At 41.0% G+C, this 20,817-nt stretch overlaps 1 protein-coding gene across 2 annotated transcripts in view; it reads right to left on the bottom strand.

Moving 5' to 3' along the window:
- LOC119744977 (solute carrier family 12 member 4-like) overlaps positions 1 to 20,588 on the bottom strand; it is a 46,542-nt gene extending 25,954 nt beyond the window's left edge. Inside the window, exons 1-8 of one of the 2 annotated variants that reach the window (XM_038221204.1) lie at positions 20,327 to 20,588; positions 19,046 to 19,099; positions 6,405 to 6,478; positions 4,792 to 4,908; positions 3,648 to 3,797; positions 3,356 to 3,541; positions 2,077 to 2,312; positions 1,018 to 1,220 (exon numbers count right to left, since the gene is read on the bottom strand). In XM_038221204.1, the coding sequence (XP_038077132.1) occupies positions 1,018 to 1,220; positions 2,077 to 2,312; positions 3,356 to 3,541; positions 3,648 to 3,797; positions 4,792 to 4,908; positions 6,405 to 6,478; positions 19,046 to 19,099; positions 20,327 to 20,450 (1,144 nt within the window). In that variant the 5' untranslated portion in view covers positions 20,451 to 20,588. The remainder of the gene's footprint in view (positions 1 to 1,017; positions 1,221 to 2,076; positions 2,313 to 3,355; positions 3,542 to 3,647; positions 3,798 to 4,791; positions 4,909 to 6,404; positions 6,479 to 19,045; positions 19,100 to 20,326) is intronic. The other variant, XM_038221212.1, reaches the window with a different exon arrangement.
- Between the last annotated feature and the right edge of the window lie 229 nt (positions 20,589 to 20,817).

The raw sequence follows: 20,817 nt of genomic DNA, 5'->3' as shown, positions 1-20,817 counted from the left end.
GAGTGAGGAAGTAAACGTTTTGTTCAATCGCTAAGATAAAGATTTACAGTAGCACCATGTGACAAATCTCTTTAGTGAGTTTGTGAGATTCTGAAAAGAACTGAGGAGAACTCAACAGGTGAGACAGTATGCTCTGCCCTTTGTATCGGAAACGTTGAGTTTCCCCCCCCCCCCCCGGTTCTTTCCAGAACCTGACAAACTCACAAAAGAGATTTGTCACATGGTGCTACCTTAAACCTTGATCTTATTGCTACTTTTAACATGCAAACCTTCCAATGTTAGTTTAAATCACACTTTCGCCAATATTGTACTATAACATTGGTTTTTTTTGTTTTAATTTTCTTGGTTTTGGCGCCCTCTATCTGTTGCGCACAAGATGTATTGTCTCACCTGTATTGCTGTGATTTAATCACAATTTGGCCAATTATTGTATTGTAATTATAGTCGTTTTCAATATTATTTTGCCCTTCATCAACGTACATAACACTGTATACTCACTGTGTTGCCAATGAGTGAAAGATTTGCAGAAATACCATGCGGGAATAATGTCTGAACTAAGAGAATGGTTCTGAAAAGAACCAGAGGTGTAAACTCGACGTTCCGGTCATTATGCTCTGACCGTCTTCAGTGTGTTACCCCCGAAGTGAAAGTGAAAAAAATCACTTGACCCATGACCTCCTGTTTTTTAAGTGCAAACGTCTAACCAGTCGACCACCGACCTTGCCTGGATCGGCTGGCTGGTTCTAATCTGATGAAGCAGCGGGTACCGCAATGAAACTATTCATAAGATGGAATTTGCATAGGGCTAATGTAAATTCCATGTTACTTTTTGCCCTCTGTTGGTTGCACACAGAATCCACTGACTCAATTAATAGCTGTTCCGTTGCACACAAAATCAATTGTTCCACTTGAATCGTTGTGATTTAAATCAAAATTTGGCTAAATATCATGGTCGTTTTAATTCTCTTGGATGTTTTGGCGCCCTCTGTTGGTTGCGCACAGGACCCAGTGACTCACGTGATATCTGTCCCGTTCCGAGCCCAGGAATCCCGTTCTTCCACTGGACGCTGTTCTCCTTGAAGAACTCTTGACAGATCTCGGTGTTGTTCGGGCAGTACATCTCCCCGAGCTCCGTCAGAGTGCCGTTCTCAAAGAAGGCGCAGTTGCTGTCACTGCTGCTGTCAAACTGGAGGGCTATGTCGTCGTTCATGTCGCAGAACCTGGGAAGGTGGACGGAGTGAAAGAGGAACAATAGTTTTTAACTCTTTGGGTATGGCGAGCCTCAATTCATTTAGAACTTTTTTCCCCTAACAAATTTTCCATTTGTATGTTTTGTTTTAAAGGGGACAAAACTCTTTCCCGCCAAGTTTTGCTGTCTGCTACCCTCTGAAAAGGGGCTTCCAATTTGTGCACAAATGAACAAGTAAAGTCACAAGTAACAACGGAAATGGAATTCCTCGGTCACGGTTTGTTTTAATAGCTTGTGACAGACTTCAATCTGGATGACTTGTGAAATGTGAAAACTTGGTGCAGTTTTGGAGGATTTCAGAGGATCGAGGATGGATGCAACATACAATTTTGGAGGATTGTGGAGGATTGAGGAAAAGTGCACATTCGGTACCTGTTGATTTTGGAGGATTGATGATGAATGGTGTTTGAAGAGAAGGATTTTTTTGGTGAATGCATTTTGAGAGGCAGGACTGTCTGACGCTTTTGAAGGATTGAGGTGCTGGGCATCCTTCATTTGAACATAAGTGCAAAATTCTGGAGGATTTTGGAGGATTGTGGATGGTTGCTAGCAAAAAGGGCATCGGGGTTAGGCCTGGTTTATTCTTCAAGCTAATTCCAGTGTAAAGTGAATTTGTTTGGGTTACGGCACAATGAAACTTCAAGTGTTTAAGTCATGAAATTGGCATTTCACTTTCACGTGAAGTTAGAATCAGCACTTTCAAAACTTGGTGGATTATTTCTTCAGATATAGAGCATTTTAAATCAAAAATACAACAAAATCAACAAAGAGCCTACTGCCGGACTGGAATTTTTTCAACTGTGATAAAATAAGAGAAATGCACTCACTTGAGCTCGTGGGGAGTGAAGTAGCCGACGTACATGCTGAGAATGGTCAACAGCACGCACATGAGAAAGAGGAAGGCGCACTTGTTGACGTACTTAACACCCACGAACACAAGCAGGGATAGGACTAGCAGGATACCGGTCCCGTACACCCGCATGTTGTTCAGCATGGCCGAGCTTTGGCTGGCGCCCAGCTCTGTGATGTCGCCGAAGAGCGATATAACCGGGGCGATGTAGATCTGAAAGTGAAGCAAATGATGACCATGATTAGTTGGATTAACTGGTAGGAGAATTGTGGTACACAGCAAGTTTAAATAACCTGCTTGAAGCACAACTTCTGAGACAACAATCCTGGGATTTTCCAACACCAAATTCATTTAATAATCAACAAATTTTTTAAAAACTACTTTACTCTGAAAAGGAGCTTTCATTTTGTGCACAAATGAACCCGCCAAGCAAGAGTCGAAATATAGTCTAGCAGCTAATAATTCAATTTTTGTGAAGAAATTATTCAATTACTAAATGTTGGTGGATTTTTTCATCAAATGTCTCATTCAAAAGAGAAAAACTTTAATATTGCTAGGAAAATAGCCATTGAAAAAGGCATCTATTTTTTGAGGTCAACTTCTAAAATAGCATGGGGAACACATTGTAAAAGAGGCTTAAAACAAATGGAAAGATTTCCATATACGAAGTTCACTCAACACCCTGAGTACAAACCCTATGAGATTGGACTGAAAAATTCTAAGTGTTTTCTAAGAAAATGCTTGTATTTTCTCACTGCTCAAATTGACTTTGATGACATGAAATTGCTATCTGGGGGCTTGTTAGTCAATACAGAGGAAAATTAGTGAACTTCGTATATGGAAATCTTTCCAAACAAATATCTGCAAATTCTTAAGAAATCCCGAAACATCAAAACGGGTTTACAGTCATGATATACACAGGGGTGAACCTAAAAGCGGGTATAGGGGTGTTTCAACCCCCCCCCCCCCCCACCAGATTTTTATTTCTTCAGAAAAATCATTTTATTTGTCAGCAAAATTTTGATTGTTGGCATATGTGCCACCAAGAATAGCACCACCTATTGTCCGATAGTGTTCAGTCATGTCCCCCTTTGAACAGTGTCCCAACGGTCAGATGGTATCCAGCTCCCCCCCCCCCTTTCAATTTTGTAGTAGCTGGATGACCTGGGAAACATTGGAATAGTCAGTCACCAGGTTTGTTTTAACCCAAAACCCATTTCAAATTGGACTGGCCACGCCCATGGATGTACACTTACCAGAAGGATTTCAATAGCACCAAGGATGTACATGGCCGAGGCAAAGGTCGTCCCTAGGTAGAACAGGATGCCTACTGCCCCGCCCCACTCCGGCCCAAGGGCTCTGGAGATCATGAAGTAGGCCCCGCCTCCTGGAACCACCCCATTGGTTGCGATAGCGCTCATGGAGATGGCAGTCAGTAAGGTCTAGAACAAAATGCATAGCAAAAGAAGGTTGTACAAGATTGTTCCACATTTTGAAAACAATTTTCAAACAATGTTGTTTTACGAAAAAAATGTAAGGAAGACTTACTGTGCAGCAGGATATGAGGACAATGAAGAAACTCTCTAGGGCCCCGGCAGTGCCCACGATCCAAGACAGACGAATGAAGAGAATGACGCCCAAGATGTTCTGCAGACAGGGTAGGTATACACCCATCAGGGTACCCATCTGGGCTCCTTTCTGTAAAAGTAAACAAGAATCATTAGACAGATGCTGGATGCATGCATACACCCGTTAGGGTACCCATCTGGGCCCTTCTATGCATTGTAAATTGGAGTGGGTACTGTACTTGCGCCCATCAGGGTATCCATCTGGGCTCCTTTCTGTAAAAGTAAACAAGTATCATTATAGACAGATACTGGATGCATGTATACGCCCATCAGGGTAGCCACCTGGGCCCTTCAATGCAATATATCAATAATAGTGGGTGCATACGCCCATCAGGGTACCCACCTGGGCCCCTTTCTGTTATAATCATCAGACAGTGGGTACAGGTACATCCCCATCAGTTTACCCATTTGGGCCTTTTTCTGCGATCTAAACAAGAGTGGGTTCATGTATATACCCATCAGGATACCCATCTAGGCTCCTTTCTGCACTGTAAATAATAATCATTAAACGAAGCGGGTGCATGTATACGCCCATCTGGGTTTCTTTCTCTAATGTAAATAACAGTTATCATGAGATGGAGCGGGTGCATGTACGCCCATCAGTGTGCCCATCTGGGCTCCTTTCTGTCAAATAGGCCTACATGATAATAATCATAAGAAACAAATACATTTCATCTACACTTGCAAAAACAAAGAGAGTGGGTGTGTTCTGAGGTGCTTTGCATTCGCACTGGACTGATCCAGTAAGCTCCGCCCACTGCGCACTGGGCAAATTAACACGTGCTCCTCTCCAATGCCACGCTGCATATTCCTTCCGCGCGCATCATACCCGCGTGCACGCATGTCGGACTTTAGTGCACGCACGTCGGACATAAACCACGGCTGTGATTGGTCAGAACACCATGGGGCGGTGCTTACTGGATCGGTCCCTTCACAGTATACCGGTACATGCAGGCTGAATGGGTTGCTTTACAGTGGCAATGGTGCCCAGTGCCCTACATTCACAGTGCAGCAATTTGCAATTTTAACCACTGCACAGGGTCAGTTTACCAGTTCCAACTTACCACGGTGGGTCGGTCCGATTTCCTATCTCCTGGCATCTCCGTGTGCTCTGGTAGGGACTTGTAGTTGGCCAGGGTGTTAAGGAGAGATGCAATCTTGGGCCTGTTCTCAATCTCCTCCTGCAAACAACAACAAGAGGTAAGGCACGTACCGTTGTACATTGTCATGCAGGCTCCTCATGCAATACATGTAGATAGTAAGGCCTCTCTTGAATTACTTGGCTACGGCATGCAGCTTGACATGTAATGTACCACGGAAGGGGCTAAGCTGTTTCCCATAGACACATGTCTTACTGCTAGCCACAGCCAAAGAATTCAGCTTACCGGGGGAATCCAAACTTTTCTTCTTAGCATCAGCTATATATAAATGTGACTGTATCTGAGGAGCCCACTTCCCCCCCCCCCCCAAACCCATCATTCCGAATCCATCAATACCTATGTGCATAATGTGTGCACCGGTGAACCAAAAAAGCATTTAGAATACCCCTACAGTGCAACATTTGTTCGGACAAACACGGCAAATGGTCGGTGAAGCGTTTGATGTCCGACCTTCATCTCATCCTGTAATTGGAGTGTTTCACATACAAGACAGAGTTTTTGCTTCAGAAAGGCAACTTTCTATATTGACAGTCAACCTTCTTCTACTACTACCCTGCAGTCAATCATCCATGCATCATTGATAACTGCGATACCACAACCCCCCCCCAAAAAGATTTTGAAGCCCCATAATCAAAGTCATTCTTATTCATACCAAAAATGTCAACTAGAGTCACAAAGTCACACGTTCCCCCCCCCCCCCCACAAAAAAAAAAAATGCCTTGCCCTTTGTTCAAAAGAAATATTGTGTTGTGCATTTGTTGCAGAGTTGTAATGACTCGAGTCAACGACTCGACTTGAGTCCGACTCGAGTCACAATTTTTGGTGACTTGACTCAACTCGAGTCCCTAAGGGTAAATGACTCGACTCGACTCGAGTCACTGCGAGCAAATGACTCGACTCGACTCGAGTCCCTCATCAAAAGACTCGACGTGACTTGAGCGAAGGCTAATAAGGCTCGAGTCCCAAAAATAAAAGCACAACTTTGCGAAAAGTATTTGCAATGACTTACGGTGCAAACTTTATGCTCACTTCGCTTTGCGAATAGCAGTCATGTATAAATATACAACGTGTCACAGACTCCCACCTCATGGTTCTAGAACGCACAAAATACTATCCAGGAATCAGATTTTTAAACACATTTTCTAATTCGCTGTTTCATCATTGGCTTTAGGCGATTTCTTATAAAGCTCCTGGATTCGAACGCTGGCTAAACTTATGGCCTCCTTTTATAAATGTTGGTATATAGTATTCAAATATTCGTGACTCGAATTGACTTGAGCTAAATATTTGACTCGACTCGACTCGACTCGACCTTTGGACCTAATGACTCGACTCGAGTCACTTCTTTAAAATGACTCGACTCGACTCGAGTCACAGAAATCAGTGACTTGTTACAACTCTGATTTTGTTGACTGTTTTCCCGTAACACATTGACAGTGAATACAGTATTGTGGTTTGCTCCTATTCATAGTCTTCTGATCAAGGGGTAGTAGTGACACCAATCAACGCCATCTCACCTCGTACAGAGCCAAGTCTTGAAGCCCCTTCTCCTGGTCCATGAACGGTGACATTTCTGCTTTGCTGCCATCACCTTGAAAAAAAAAAGTTAGGGGAAAAAATAAGGGTAAGCGTTTCTACAATTATTATGGTAGTACAGTTATAAGGCCACGTCATTTAAGGCCACGCCAAAATTTGTTGTTCATTGCTTAAGTTTTGACAGAGATGAGATGTACCTCTTTGAATAAACTGTTTTGGGCATAGCTTCGATTGTCAACATTACATCTGTCATAATGTAGGTCAGAAATTTGGTCTTCTGAACCAAGTTGTTTTGTGGCCAATCTGCAAAGCACCACTTGCCATTAGAAGGTTGTTTATTTGAAAAGCAAGTAGGGAACGCATCTTTCCTAGAACTGCTATTTTGAATTTTTTTGAATTACCAAACCATTAGAAGTGTCTCAAAATAAGGAGTTACAGTGACCACAATTACCAGTACTGTAGTTGCATTAACTGAGGTGGTAGCATGCCGACATGTCAAATGCATGATCTCAAATTTGAGGCACCAGTGCATTTTGGCAGGTTGTGAACACTCTAATGGTTGAGGGAGCACTGATATTGCCTGTACATGTATAGGACCTCAGTGTTGGCTTCTTATAGACCAGTTAAGGCCCTGTCACACTGTCTGCGATCTTATATGCGCTCTCACTGCGTCCTTGAAAAATAGCTGAGGCGCAACAACAACTACTAGATCGCAGGGACAACTACATGGGTCGCCAGATGGGTGCCAGAGGGTCTTAATGGTCTCCGATGAGCGCAAAGGTCTTTGAACATGCTCAAAACAATCGCAACACCTCTGCGCTCTGGCCAGGGCGCTGTAATGACGCAACTCGGGCGCTGTGCGAGCGTGAATCGTGCGACATTGAAATTTCATTGAGGCAGCTTAGGCGCAAGGCAGTCGACGTAGTCTTCATGACAAAGTAACTCGACTGCGATGAACTTGTAGAATAATTTTTTGAAACTGGACTTTGTATTGACCGTTTTGTCGTGGTATTTATAAAGTGCAAGTGACGTCACATAAGCGTATTTTGGTCGAATAGAGAGCGCGACGCATGCTACTAGGACGTATCAACAGCGAGCAGAGCGTAGTGTGGGCGCAGTGACAGCACAGCGGCAGCGACTAGATCGAGTAATTGGGCTTGACAGGGGCGCATAGAGAGCGAGTTGAACGCATCGTAAGTATGAGCGTAAGTTTTATTGCGTCCTCGCTGCAATTGTTAAATTTATGGAGAAAAAAAATGGTCGCCGTAAGGTCTCCTATGAGAGCGCATATAATGTGACAGGCCCTTTACATTCAGAGGCCATGTTTGAGGTGTGTTTTGTTATAATTTAGTAACAATGAACGCACAAGAGGTCTACTCATGCGTTTTCCTGTTGAACGAAAGCGCACACCTCCAAGATGGCTGCCGTGCAAGCCATCTATCTGTAGTCACAGTATTATTCAATAGATGTAGGCAAAAACAACACTATGTGCATTGCATAGTGACAAAGTGTTAGGTTTAGTCACAGTCACTAGGACAATTCACAGACGAAAAACACCAGTTTATTTCTACCACTGTTGAGATGAGAAAAAGGAGCATCAATTAGTAATTACACACATACACACTACTGTTAAAACTAGCCATCTGAAAAGAAAGGAGAGTTAAGAAGAAGAAGTTAAGGATAAATAGAAAATAATAAAAGCAGTTCTGTGGTACAGAGTCAGAAAGCAAATTCACATAAAAAAGCATACCAACAAAACAAACAAAAAAATATCCATACAATGTCAGATCTGGCATACATTTCAGTGCACAAAGTAAGTACAGGTGATTTGGTAGACTAGAACCCTTCATAATTTAAAATTTGAAGATAAACGTGACAATTTTTTTCAGGATCAAATATTCTTTTACTTAAGTTGGACGTTGAAACATACAAACATGACAAATGCCTAGCACATGAAGCTAATCCCTCTTTAAAAAAAAACACCACAATGTACATCTACGAAGCCACCAAAATGAAGTCTATTTTTTACTTAGTAAAACAGTTTGGTAAGAGTGTTGTTCTGTAATTTATTGAAATTAATTCTTTGTTCTTCTAGTTTTATTTACAAAATACTTTCTGTACTTTATAACAGAGCTTTTTTTTTTGCAGACTCTCATTGTTAGCGTATGAGCTGCACCATATCTCGTATTTCGTGGACAAGTCATTAACATTTATGTTTTCAATGCCAGCAGAAGCTTGCTGTGAGTTTATGTTTGTTACAGGAAGAACAACTGATGTTGCACAGTGTCAACAAGCAAACATAAGTAAGACATCATTAGACATACATCTAATGCAAGCATATTGTTCAAAATTATGCATGTGTTGATCCACGAAATGACTGGGGTAGGGGAGGGGAAGACGGGGCGATTAGGGGCCGGGGGGGGGGGGGAGGTGCCGACAGGAAATTTATAAATCCACCTTGGATGACTCAATGACAGACATATGCTGTCACAATTTTGTATTAGTAGAGGACTCTCACAAGTCTAATTCCACATAAAGTGTGTGAATAATGTATGCTAGCCCGTAGTTCACAAGACTAATTTCTTTCCATGCACATGTATCAATCCATGGCTCCCGGCCGGGGGATTAGTGGGCCACTATGAGTATGACTAGTGGAATTGGATATGATCGCTCTGCATAATGTAAAACAGGAGTCTCTACATTATACAAATATAACATGGTTTGAGGATGGACAGTCAATATTCGCTCCCCGAGGTATTGGAAGTTGACAAACTAGTTCCCGAGGCGAAGTCGAGGGAACTAGTTTGTCAACTTCCAATACCAAGGGGAGCTAATATCGACTGTCCTCCCGAAATAAACCATGTTATGTTTTGTTTTACTATACTTCATACATATTCAGTTGCCGAATTTTTTTTTTTATATATGCACCTAAAACAAAATTCGGGGAAACTTGTACAGCTCACCAAAAGAATATTGTTGCTCAACTTATATTAGTTCTAGTTTGGTTCGTTTGCAATATAATACAATTACTACAGTTGTAAATATAGTTGTTTGTGTACAACTTTCTTTTGTAAGTTTTCTCCAGTACGGCATCATTGAGCTTTGGAAATTAACATTTACGCGAACCGTGCAACCATGCATCTCTCCTGGGCGATGTTCGCGCGTGCGTACTGCACCCGTGCGACAGTTCCTCGATTGCTCTGTAAAGCGCATGCGTAGTAGACTGTCGCACGGGTAACCCGTGCGACAGTCTACTACGCATGCGTATTTACACTGTGCGTGAATCCTCGCGCGCGCGTTTGGTAAACAGCAAGAATAACATCTGGCACGTGATGGTGAGTTGACCAGTGAGAGTTCGGCTCTCGATCATGAATATGTATGAGGTATAGTAAACTAGAATGTCAGCCACAGGCCTAGTTACAAAGCTAACAGTGACTAGACTGAGAAAGGGAAGTTTCTGGGAAGTACTGTACATGTACTGTGTATAAAGGAAAGAACTACGCATGCTGCAATGCCTTCTCTGGTGCCGAGAGTGCCGTCTTAGCCGGAGTTTACTGTACATGTAGGCATGTAAGACATCATTAGACATGCATACATGTACAAATGCAAGCATATTGTGCAAAATTATGCATGTGTTGATCCACAAATGACTGGGGGGAAGGGCAGCAGCGATGGGGGGGGGGGCGATGGGGGGGGGGAGTGCCGACAGGAACTTTATAATCCACCTTGGATGACTCAATGACAGACATATGCTGTCACAATTTTGTATTAGTAGAGGACTCTAACAAGTCTAATTCCACATACAGTGTATGAATAATGTATGCTAGCCTGCAGTTCACGAGACTAATTTCTTTCCATGTACATGTATCAATCCATGGCTCCCGGCCGGTGGATTAGTGGGCCACTATGACTAGTGGAATTGGATACGATCGCTCTGCATAATTTAAAACAGGAGTCTCTACATACTAGAATGTCAGCCACAGGCCTATGGTACCGTAGTTACAAAGCTAACTGTGACTAGACTGAGAAAGGGAAGTTTCTGGAAGTACTGTACATGTACCGGTACTGTACATGTACCGGTACTGTACATGTACATAAAGGAAAGAACTACACATGCTGCAATGCCTTGTCTGTGACTGAGTCACTTTTCTCTCAGTTTGGTTGCGTCATGTCTGTTTATATGAACTCCGCTGAACTCCTTATTGAAGTCAGTTAAAATAAAGGAGGTGTGTCTCGTCTGTAATGGCTTAGCTTAAATGATCAATGTCAAGGCTCTGGGGCTTTCTTGAACGTGTCCTATACATGATAATTCAATATTTGAATATTTGTAAATGTATATTGTAATTTTTTTATCAATTTGTAAAAAATTGCATTTGTCAATTTTTATCAGAAAGTACATGTAGGCCTACATGTACATTTGGAATGACTTTTGTACACTGTAGATGAAGTGACTTTTATAGAGTCACACTGTTTTTCTACACAATTTGAACACATTTATACAAATTCCTGTCGACTTACAGTTAATGAGAAATAAGAGGACTTTGTTATCGACAGACTTTGTTCCCCCAAATTACCCCATAGTCAACTCTGTGGTCTTTGAGTACATATATGTACCGGGTACCCCATATAATCATTTACTCAAAAAGCATCTCAAATTCTCTGAAAAGAAAAGTGCTTTCTATACATCTGTCGATTTTACCCCCATGGTGTGTCAAGAATGTATCATGTTCTTCTCATCATGGCTGTGACACAGGGATGCGTCAATTCAGCAGCAACGGAACGGTTTTCAAACTGGGGGGGGGGGGATATCACCAAAAAGGGGGCACTTGCTCAGTAAAAGGGTAAAAGGCATCTTCTGTCGGTGCAGCAGCATATCCATTTTTTGGGGCACATCCGTGCTCAAATGCTGACACGTTTTTTTCACCGGGGGGGGGGGGGGGGTGGTCTGGTACCATCTTCCAAAATAGGGGCGCTCTTTACAACCAGCCATTATGAAAACTAAACATTATGTTTCAAGTTGTCTACCGACACTCATTCAAATGGGCCATGTTTTGTTGACCGTAAACTTTAAAAATGGACTCTCCATGGTAAACTCTTGGTGGCGCAGTACATTGTGAATCGCCCAAATTGATAGGTGCATTATAAAGGAATGGTAACCTTGTCCCTGCAGCAATTTTTAGCAATAGACCCACCAGACATAGCTGAACTTAGGGGACAGTGAATATATTACATGTATTTCTGAAAACTCTCAAGACATTGCTTTTGAATAATTTTCATGTGACAGAATTGAAATTGTCTGCAACACACGTGCACATGTGCACGCAATTATGAAAATTATTTTTTTGAATCTTTAAGAAGAATAAATCGGAGCAACAACACATTTCACATCATGCAATGCGAGGCTGTACACGACAAATGATAAGTAGGCCTACAGCAACATGCCAAAGGCAATTTGAAAGGTTTGGAACGCATGCGAGAATCTCACGTCCGAGCGCAAACGTGGGTTTGAAACGGTTTGGCAGGTGAAGGGATGGGAGGTGGACTGCCTGCTTTACACGTTCAGAGACCGAGTCTGCATCAAAAAGGTGAGAAGGGTTCTGTTAGTAACATCCATTTCAAACTGGGGCCCCAGAGTCAAGCCAAGCTAAATTATTAAATTTCTGAAGACTACAATTACACTAAGTTTGACCTTTGATTGGTACCGGTAAAATAGCAGCAAATCTGCGAGCAAAAGAGTCAGGATCCAGTCAATGGGAATTCAAGGGTCGCCTATTAAACAGAACTCAACCCATCAAAGCCCAACGGCATGTTTTGTAGGAATCTGTCAGGATGGGTACAGTGCCCCTGTACTGACAGTCTTTTACATTGGGTTGGCACAACTCCAGAATCAAAGTCAGAAATATGTGTATGCAGTTTCCCACATTGGAATTTGCCAGGATGGGTACATGGTTTCTAGTAAATCATGCTAGGGAGTTAGGGTTAATACACAAATTTGCTAGTCCGATACTAACATCTATTCGGTCAAATTGAGTTGTTCCTCATACAAAGTACATGTAAAACATCAGAAATTTTGGTTTGGCGTAACTCTAGAACACCAGTCAGAAACAGATGTACGAGGTTAAAAACAGGGTAGGGCTGTCCTGATTCCTGAATATACGGAGTAGTCAAATATTCGATCATCAACCAAATATTCGAATTGCTTTTTGCCGGTTTCAATACAAAACAAAAAAACCCACAAAAAAACTATGCACATACACACAAGACTGTGATGTTATTTTATCGTTTAAAGTTGTGGCGCTTTATTGTCAGATGGCAGATTAAAGCCCTTTTACTGCAAAACACTCCAGCGCCCCATATCAATCACTGCACGCAAATTTTAACCAACACACTCTTCGTGCAGCTTTAAACTTGAGCAGCACGCAGCTGCAACTGGCAGTTTCGAATATCCAAATATTCGGTCCAACCCATTTTTGAGTAATCAAATACTAAATTAGTCAAGCATGGACAGCCCTAAGGCGAGGCGACCACATTAATTTTCTGTGCAATTTTTTTTTTTTTTTTTTAAGATTTTTTTGGTTAACTTTTTAAATGTGGTTGTTTTGTTCTCATTCAAATTAGGGTCCAGTATGCACTTTGTCCAGTAGCACTTTGTCTTGTGAAAGAGAAAAAATCAAAGTGTTAATTATACATGTATCTAAGTTAATGTGTACACAAGCACGTGCATGGAGCGGCATGAAAACTTTCAAGAAACCAATGAACATATTTTTAAAACAAAGCCAAAAATATCCTGTTGAGAGATGAAAGTTAAATATTTAGCTTTCATATGACCACAATCAACCAAAAGACACATTTCGTATATATTTAGGACACCTTTTACAATGTACATGTAGGTACATGGCAAACACATCCATATCATGCATAAGATTTGCTACAAATTACTGCTGCCACATTTCAATAATGCATTGCTTACACACAGTACGGTACGCATGCACTCAACTAAGGTTTTTTTTTTTCAACACAAACAGTAAAGACTTACAATGTAAATCAAACACAAGGTAAACAAACATGCAGCTTTGTAACATTGCACATACATACATGTATGAACCATACATTTCCAAACAACTCTGATTGCATTAGTAAATGAAAGCCAAACATTACTCCGTGCATAATGCAACATCCATTCAGCATTCTCTGGACCGAACTTTGACCAAGTAAAAATATCCTGCCAGAGCCAAGAATGTTTGGAATGGAACTGGGTCACGATATACGGCTCATATCAACGAAGGTTTGAAGTACATTGGTAAAAACAAATGATAACCTGGTGTACATGTACAATGTACATGTATATCATTAATATACGTAGATCTTTAAAAAAAAAAATAATAATATGGGATTTTGTCCTTCATCAATACGTTAACTTTTTTAAAGCTCAATACTCCCTGATAACTTTTAACAGAAAGGTGTCACAAACACCTTCTCCACACTGAAGATCCCAGTGCATACAGGGTGTCTTAAAAAAAACCTGAATCCTCAAGAATGTCCTCTTTTTCACAGCTTTAAATAAAATACATCACAAATATCTATGCATATTTAGAGAGTATAGTCCATTAGCTTTTCAACAATAACAAAATTGTCCCGATCGGGTAAATATTTATTGAGTTATGGCCAATTGAAAACAAGTACGGAATTTTCATTTTGTCCACGGCGACTGATATTTGACTGCCGCAATAACTAAGAACAGGGACTGAACCTTGCTTCTTCTTCTTTTTTTAAAAAGGCTACCAAGTAGAGGGCAGAGATAGAGCAGCAAGATGATCTGAGAGATTTTAAACAAAACAGTTCTTTACAGGACTACCATTACTTCCAAAAGGATAAATGACCATTGCTGCAAAAAAAGAATATTGAAAATAAAACTAGAGGTTCGCATTTGTTGTTACAAATGTAGAGTGGTCGGGTAGACAACTATTTTATGAAACACTGTCCAGTTAAGTTATGAATATTTTTATGTAAGAACAAAGTATCAGGAAATTAAATCTTTTCCTGGATTCCATGTACCCATACAAGTTATTTCTGGCTTGATAACATCATTAGTCAAAAACGGGAAGTGAATACTGATTTAGTTCGGAGTGGATGTTCATTGTGAAGTTAAATAACGTATGAAAATATGGAAAATATAAGTGTATGCATTCATAACACCAAACTTTCGGTTTGATGACGTCACAGTATTTGGAAGCAAAAGGTGAACATTGTAATGGTATCGTTATTTGGGCTAAGATATACGACATGGATCAAATGATAGAATTAAATTTAAAATATGATCGTTGGCAAATTCTCATAAAGGTACACTTCCGGTCTGATGACGTCATGAATTTGAAACCTTGCCAAGTTATCTATGGTTAATCAAAGAATATCAAGGGTCGATTTGGTAAAATTTGAACCTATGGTTTTAACAGTAAAGAAAAGAAACAATATTTTATGTGCCGCTAGGGGGCGCCCTTTGGGATGATGACGTCATCACACTGTTTTTGTGTCTGGCATTCCTCACTAAACACTTTCATAATATATGTGTCTGTAGTAAAATGATTCCGGTTTTGAGTTATATTCAGTTTTTATTGCACTTCTGGTAACACCGGAAGTAAAGGTCAAGCGGTTTTGTGTCTGGGAACACAAAATGTTTCTCACAGCATAGTCTACAACCTCACGAAAAAATACTCTATTTAGTTCAAAAGATATAACGCAAACTATTTTGTCAAAATTTGCCTTTAAATCGCTTGTAATTTGATACCTGATGACGTCATGATGACGTAACAAAATTTATAACATCTTCGTAACATGGTACAAGTTCACACAAGGTTTTGTGATCATACCGTGAAGCGGTACCCAACCACTCAATGAACAAAATACATGAAGAAAGATTAAAACATTTAAAGAAAACAAAACTACATTCACCCCAAACCCATTACATTCCTAACAAATGACAATTGACACCATGGACAGATTAAAAAATTGGCACATATTTTGAATTGGCGGTAACTCAATAAATATTTATCTGATAAAGGTTTTTCATTGTTGAAAACTAATGCACTATACTCTCTTTATATGTTTAGATATATATTTGCGATGAATTTATTTTAAAAGCTGTGAAAAAGAGGATGCTTTTGAGGTTTTTGGTTTTTTTTTTTTTTTTTGACACGCTGTATAAATGCACAACATGACTTGTACATGTAACATGACCGTTCAGCACACAGAGAGTCACGTGTACCAATTCTAAAAAAAAACCTGGAATTTTGGCCTCATTGGAAATACGACAATGAATAAGCTGTAGCATATGGGAATCGGACAAAATCTGACACGTTGTCTAGCTATTTTCAGTTCCCAATGTTTGGACCTTGGAAGGTTTTTAAAAATTGAGAAATTTGTGGTAAAAGTTTCCCAAACGAACTTCTCAGGCAATATACAAATTACCGGTAACTTCACTGGAATTGAAATATGTTCATTATTCTAGCTTCCAATGCCTTAATCTGAATTTCGATAATTTTGGCCTGCACGATGTACATTGTAATTTACAAGTAAAGGGCATATCTCAAAATATGGCCATGCGATTTCAGACTGGTTTTGTGCTAGAGGGTGTTTTTTTTCCTGTAACTTGTCAAGCAATTTCATCTGTGTAGAGCCTGGTGTTAGCAGAAACATGGCGCTATAGAAAGGGTGATAGAAAAGTTAAAAATGCAGGCATTCTGCAAGCTGCTTGTACACACAGTGTGCAACATTGAAGCACTGTTTACTCAGATGTCTTGCTGTACATATACCCGGAGAGGTCTCCAGCCTTATTGATTCTTATTTCTACTGATCGTTTCCTAGCCCTAGTAAAAACATGGGATGGATACAGGTTAAGCTCAAGGGTGGGGGAGGGGCTTAGCTACATGTACATGTAGCAGAATGGAGAAATCAAGATGCTTTTCCTGCATTTATGGAGCATCTTTCAAGATTATTCAGGGATTCAGGGATATACGAATAACGCAGAACAGAAGAGGCTGGAGATTTCTGCTTGCCTGCCTGCAGGCAAGGGGGTTACTGGTCAAGAGTGAGAGAGAGTGAGTGATGTACAGCTTTTATTTTGCTTTTTCCACCTAGAGAGTGCCCCAAGATCCAACATGCATCATGTACTCAATACAGTATTTTGGGGTGAATGTATTTTTTTTCTCTTCGTATCCAGGGATGAGATTGTGTGAAATACATTGTAGGTATAGAAACTGGATGAAAGGTCTGAAAGATGCATTTCTTTCGATACTGATAATGTCTTTCTCTCAGATTCAAAAGGTCTGATTTCAGAAATAAAGTCTAAAAAATCTCATGCCTGTCTATCTTTTCTAACTTCCCACCCTAGCTACGGTACCCTACAATCCAGATATATGCAAATAAAATATAACAAACTAGAAACTTTACATTTTTTTTTAAAGAGGATAGGGGGCCTAATAACTTGAGAAAAAAAAGACGCTCAGTGATAAAATGCAAAGAACAACTGCTTTTGAAAAACAGGGTTTGTTTTGTTTCGTTGGAAGGACTATTGAAGTGTCATTGCCACATTTTTCCCTGTTTGGTTGAAAACCAGTCATTCATTTGAAACTCAGAGGCCTTCACCTTACATGTACACAATGAACACTTCCTGCCTACACACAGTCCATGGTATCACAAGGCCTTTTCAGTATTCACACCAAGTGTTGGATCTGGGTCATACATCCTGAGATTTCAGGGCACCCTTTCACACTAGCAAGAATCTAACATTGCTTCTGCACGGGTCTGGCATTCTACATGGGTCAACTCCAAGCCTGGTTAGGACCAGGGTTTGAGAGGGGCTCTACCACGGTAGAAAATCCAAAATCTACGGCTGACCCATGTAAACACAGACCTGTGTAAGTGTGAACGCTACGCCTTGCCAGTACCCGTTATCAAAGGGACCCCGTTCCGCTTAAGTTACAGTGGATTCGTGTTGATTTCAACACAGGTAGGAGAGACGTCAGTGTGAAAAGACCGCAAGTGTGAATGGTATGCCTTACCTACTGGTACCCGTGTTGATTTTAACATGGGTAGGAGAGACGTCAGTGTGAAAAGACCGCAAGTATGAATGGTATGCCTTACCTACTGGTACCCGTGTTGATTTTAACATGGGTAGGAGAGACGTCAGTGTGAAAAGACCGCAAGTATGAATGGTACATCTTACCTAACCATGTTGATTTCACCAAAGGTACCGTAGGCAAGACGGCTATGACGGTATGAAAAGGCTAAAAGTAGTGTTAGTACTCATTCCACCACATTATATACAGCCATTGTGAACAGTAACCAAAAGTTAGTTACAGTATGTCATACACATAGATACCGTACTTCACCGAACTGTGCTGTAACTTGCTCTGCTCTGCACATGATAAGTTGAGAGTGCTGTTTCAGCCCAACCCCCCCCCCCCCCCACCTCAAACAAAAATACTATATATGTACCAGTACCTTACTTCTTCACAGAAGTCTTTTTGCGTTGGGATTTGTTTTTCTTATATTAATGTCAAGTATCATTTGCACAAAGGCAAAAGTACAATGTACATGAATTAAAAAAAAAATAATAATCTTTGAGACCTTACATCTTCATCGAAGGCCCAAGATGTTGAGAAACGAAAAGATGTAGTTTTAAATAAAGTAAAAATGTCACCAGAGGTTCAGTGCACATTTCAATAAAGTGTTTTTAAATGCAGCAGTCTTCCAAAACTCAATAGATGGCTGGATCCTCGGCAGCACAAAAAAATAAATAAATAATATGGATTCTGTATCTGAAAACAAGATGCATTCCACAGAAATGTTCTCCCCACCCTTCAAACAAAACCATGCACAGAGCAGAAACTGTCCACCAGTTCTCGCGTTGGTTTTAGAATCTCAAAATGCTCAACATCGAGAGACGGAACAGACACATCATGCTGTGTTAAATGGGATCAACAGTGTGACCACCACTGGTTCCCTGCAGGTTTCTAAATCTACTCAAGCAGAGACTGGACTCACAAAATGCACGGTTACCAGCACACCCGGGACTATAAGCAAGAGGTCTCTTTAAGCATGTTGCGTCTGAACTATACATACGGTTTGTTAAATTTACCACTTTGTTTCAAAAGGAATTGTACTGTCCATTTATCTCACTTTTGAGAATTTTTCGTAAACTATTTAGCGAAACGAGTTCTTACAGTTAACAAACCTTTCTCATAATGATGTAAAGTCTGTTTTTAATACTCATGCCTGAACTACAGACCACAGAGTCATCGGGTGTGGTCCCTTAAAACAAACAAACAAAAAACCACGAAGATTGGAAGCTCAAAAGTTGTGTATATAGGCTACTCAGACATGCAGCAAAAGTACAATAAAGCAAAACACAGACATACACAAAACAAAGGAAATCACACTATGTTAGTTCTCTCAGTACTTTTCTACTTGAAATACTATCTCAGTGCCTTTATGGCTGTTATCCTGTTGATAAGTTTGTTTAATGGAAAGGACCAAAAAAAAGTGTTGTCAAAGAGACCCCTTGCTTCGCCCATGCACAATCAACAGATTTGCAAAAGGAACTGTGGACGTGATTCACACTTACTCCAGTTACTGTTCACACTGCCATAATAATCGTTCCGGCCATCAACTAAACGAGCTGTGGTCGTAAACACGGAGGGAAAGCAGTTACACAATGGTTAACAAAACCAACAAATTGGGGAACAAAGAAGAGTTAACATCGGCTTCAAACCAAGTAATGTTGCCTAATCCGACAATTTTCACAGCCAAAATGCTGCAATTACAACAAACCTTGGGTTAAACTCGTTGCAAGAGCAAAGGCACAGCTGTAACAATTTGCAAGTAGAAGACTGTTTCTTCGCTTTCATGTGTTTGGCATACTTATCAATTGTGACCAACCGTATACAGGAACGGGATCGCTGCCTCAGCAGTATATCATGTATGTACGTACATCGTACAGCTAGCTCGCTGACGGTATACGCATGAGGGCGCACTATACAGAAAGGATTAGCGCGTGGGCATTGGTTCAGCTGGAACACGGTTGCAATTGAGTTACTCACAAACCAGTGTTTCCCCTAGGTTGCTGCTGGGTGTGAGGTGGTAAAAGAAATGCCAAGAAAAATCCACATTCGGCTGGAAATTACGCAAAAGCTGGACAACTGACAAATGCAGCAAGTTCTGATTTGTTAATTTATGGAGGGTGAGTGTATTTTGAAAACATAAATTGAGCTAGGCCTAGGCCTTTGCACGCAGTCTGAATGTGAAAATAAATTTGGTAACACAAGTCCGGAGTAATTGCAGAATACCCGCCACTCGGAAATACAACCTCTAAATTCTCTGGCTACGAGGTTGGAATCACTGGAAAAGAAACAATTCAAGTCCATTGCATTGCCAGCTACGCGGATACTGAGTGGGGGTCCTTGAGAACGAAGCAACACAAAATGAATGGGAGTTGCTGAAAATTTTTAAGTCCAAACCAACTACCCTGTTGGCAGCTACGAGGATACGGAGTGGGACTAGTGGAGCATAACGCATAGTACATACATCATGTACATGTATGTAGCGCTGTTCATGTTGAGGGCAATCATGGAGGAATAAACCTCCATGGGGCAATCAACCGTGACTCCGTAGCCGGCTAGATCAAGTCCTCCCGGTGTGGGTGTGGCCTGGCCTTTATTTATGGAGGTAGTCCAGTAAATAGGCCACATTTTTTGGGCTATCTAGTACTCAGTAGAACATGTACATACAGGTACAATACAGCGTGGGTTGACGCAGTGTCAGTGGGGTGCCATCTGCAGCCACAGCCCACGGCTCCTGTCGCCCTGACACGCCATTTCCGTAACTCGCTTTAGCCTTTACAACTTACCGTACTTTTTTGACGACTGTTCTTTGCCGGGTTCATTGCCGATTATCTCCACCTCCGGAGTCTTCCCTGCGCCATCGAGTTCTATGTCATCCGGTGCTTTTGACACCGTAAATCTCGCGGACATGGTTGATGAAAAGGTGACTAAATTTTCGAAAAGAAAGTAGCAATCCTATGGTAAAATAAAGTAGTGGTTACGGTGCACTGTCGACCGTCGCACACACGAAAAATGCCATGGCGCGCCACCGTACGCGTACTAGCGCCCTCTCCTGATGGTTAATGTCGGAAGTTTCTGGATGGCGCAGTAATAATAAACTGTCATAGACCCGGCCCAGTGTAAATACGCCCACTTCCGAAATTCAATAAAAAAAATATTGACTTACAGACTCTTGAGACACACATCAAATTAAAGCTTATTTCATCATCTTTCATTTTTCTGTTCAATATTGGGGCTTAACCTAACTAAAAAAGAACTATATGGTGCGACACTTTGT

Source organism: Patiria miniata, unplaced genomic scaffold, assembly GCF_015706575.1.
Source record: "Patiria miniata isolate m_02_andy unplaced genomic scaffold, ASM1570657v1 HiC_scaffold_12, whole genome shotgun sequence".
In the NCBI taxonomy this organism is placed as follows: domain Eukaryota; kingdom Metazoa; phylum Echinodermata; class Asteroidea; order Valvatida; family Asterinidae; genus Patiria; species Patiria miniata.
Note: the sequence above shows the minus strand (reverse complement) of the source record. Positions and strands in the feature narration are given on the sequence as shown.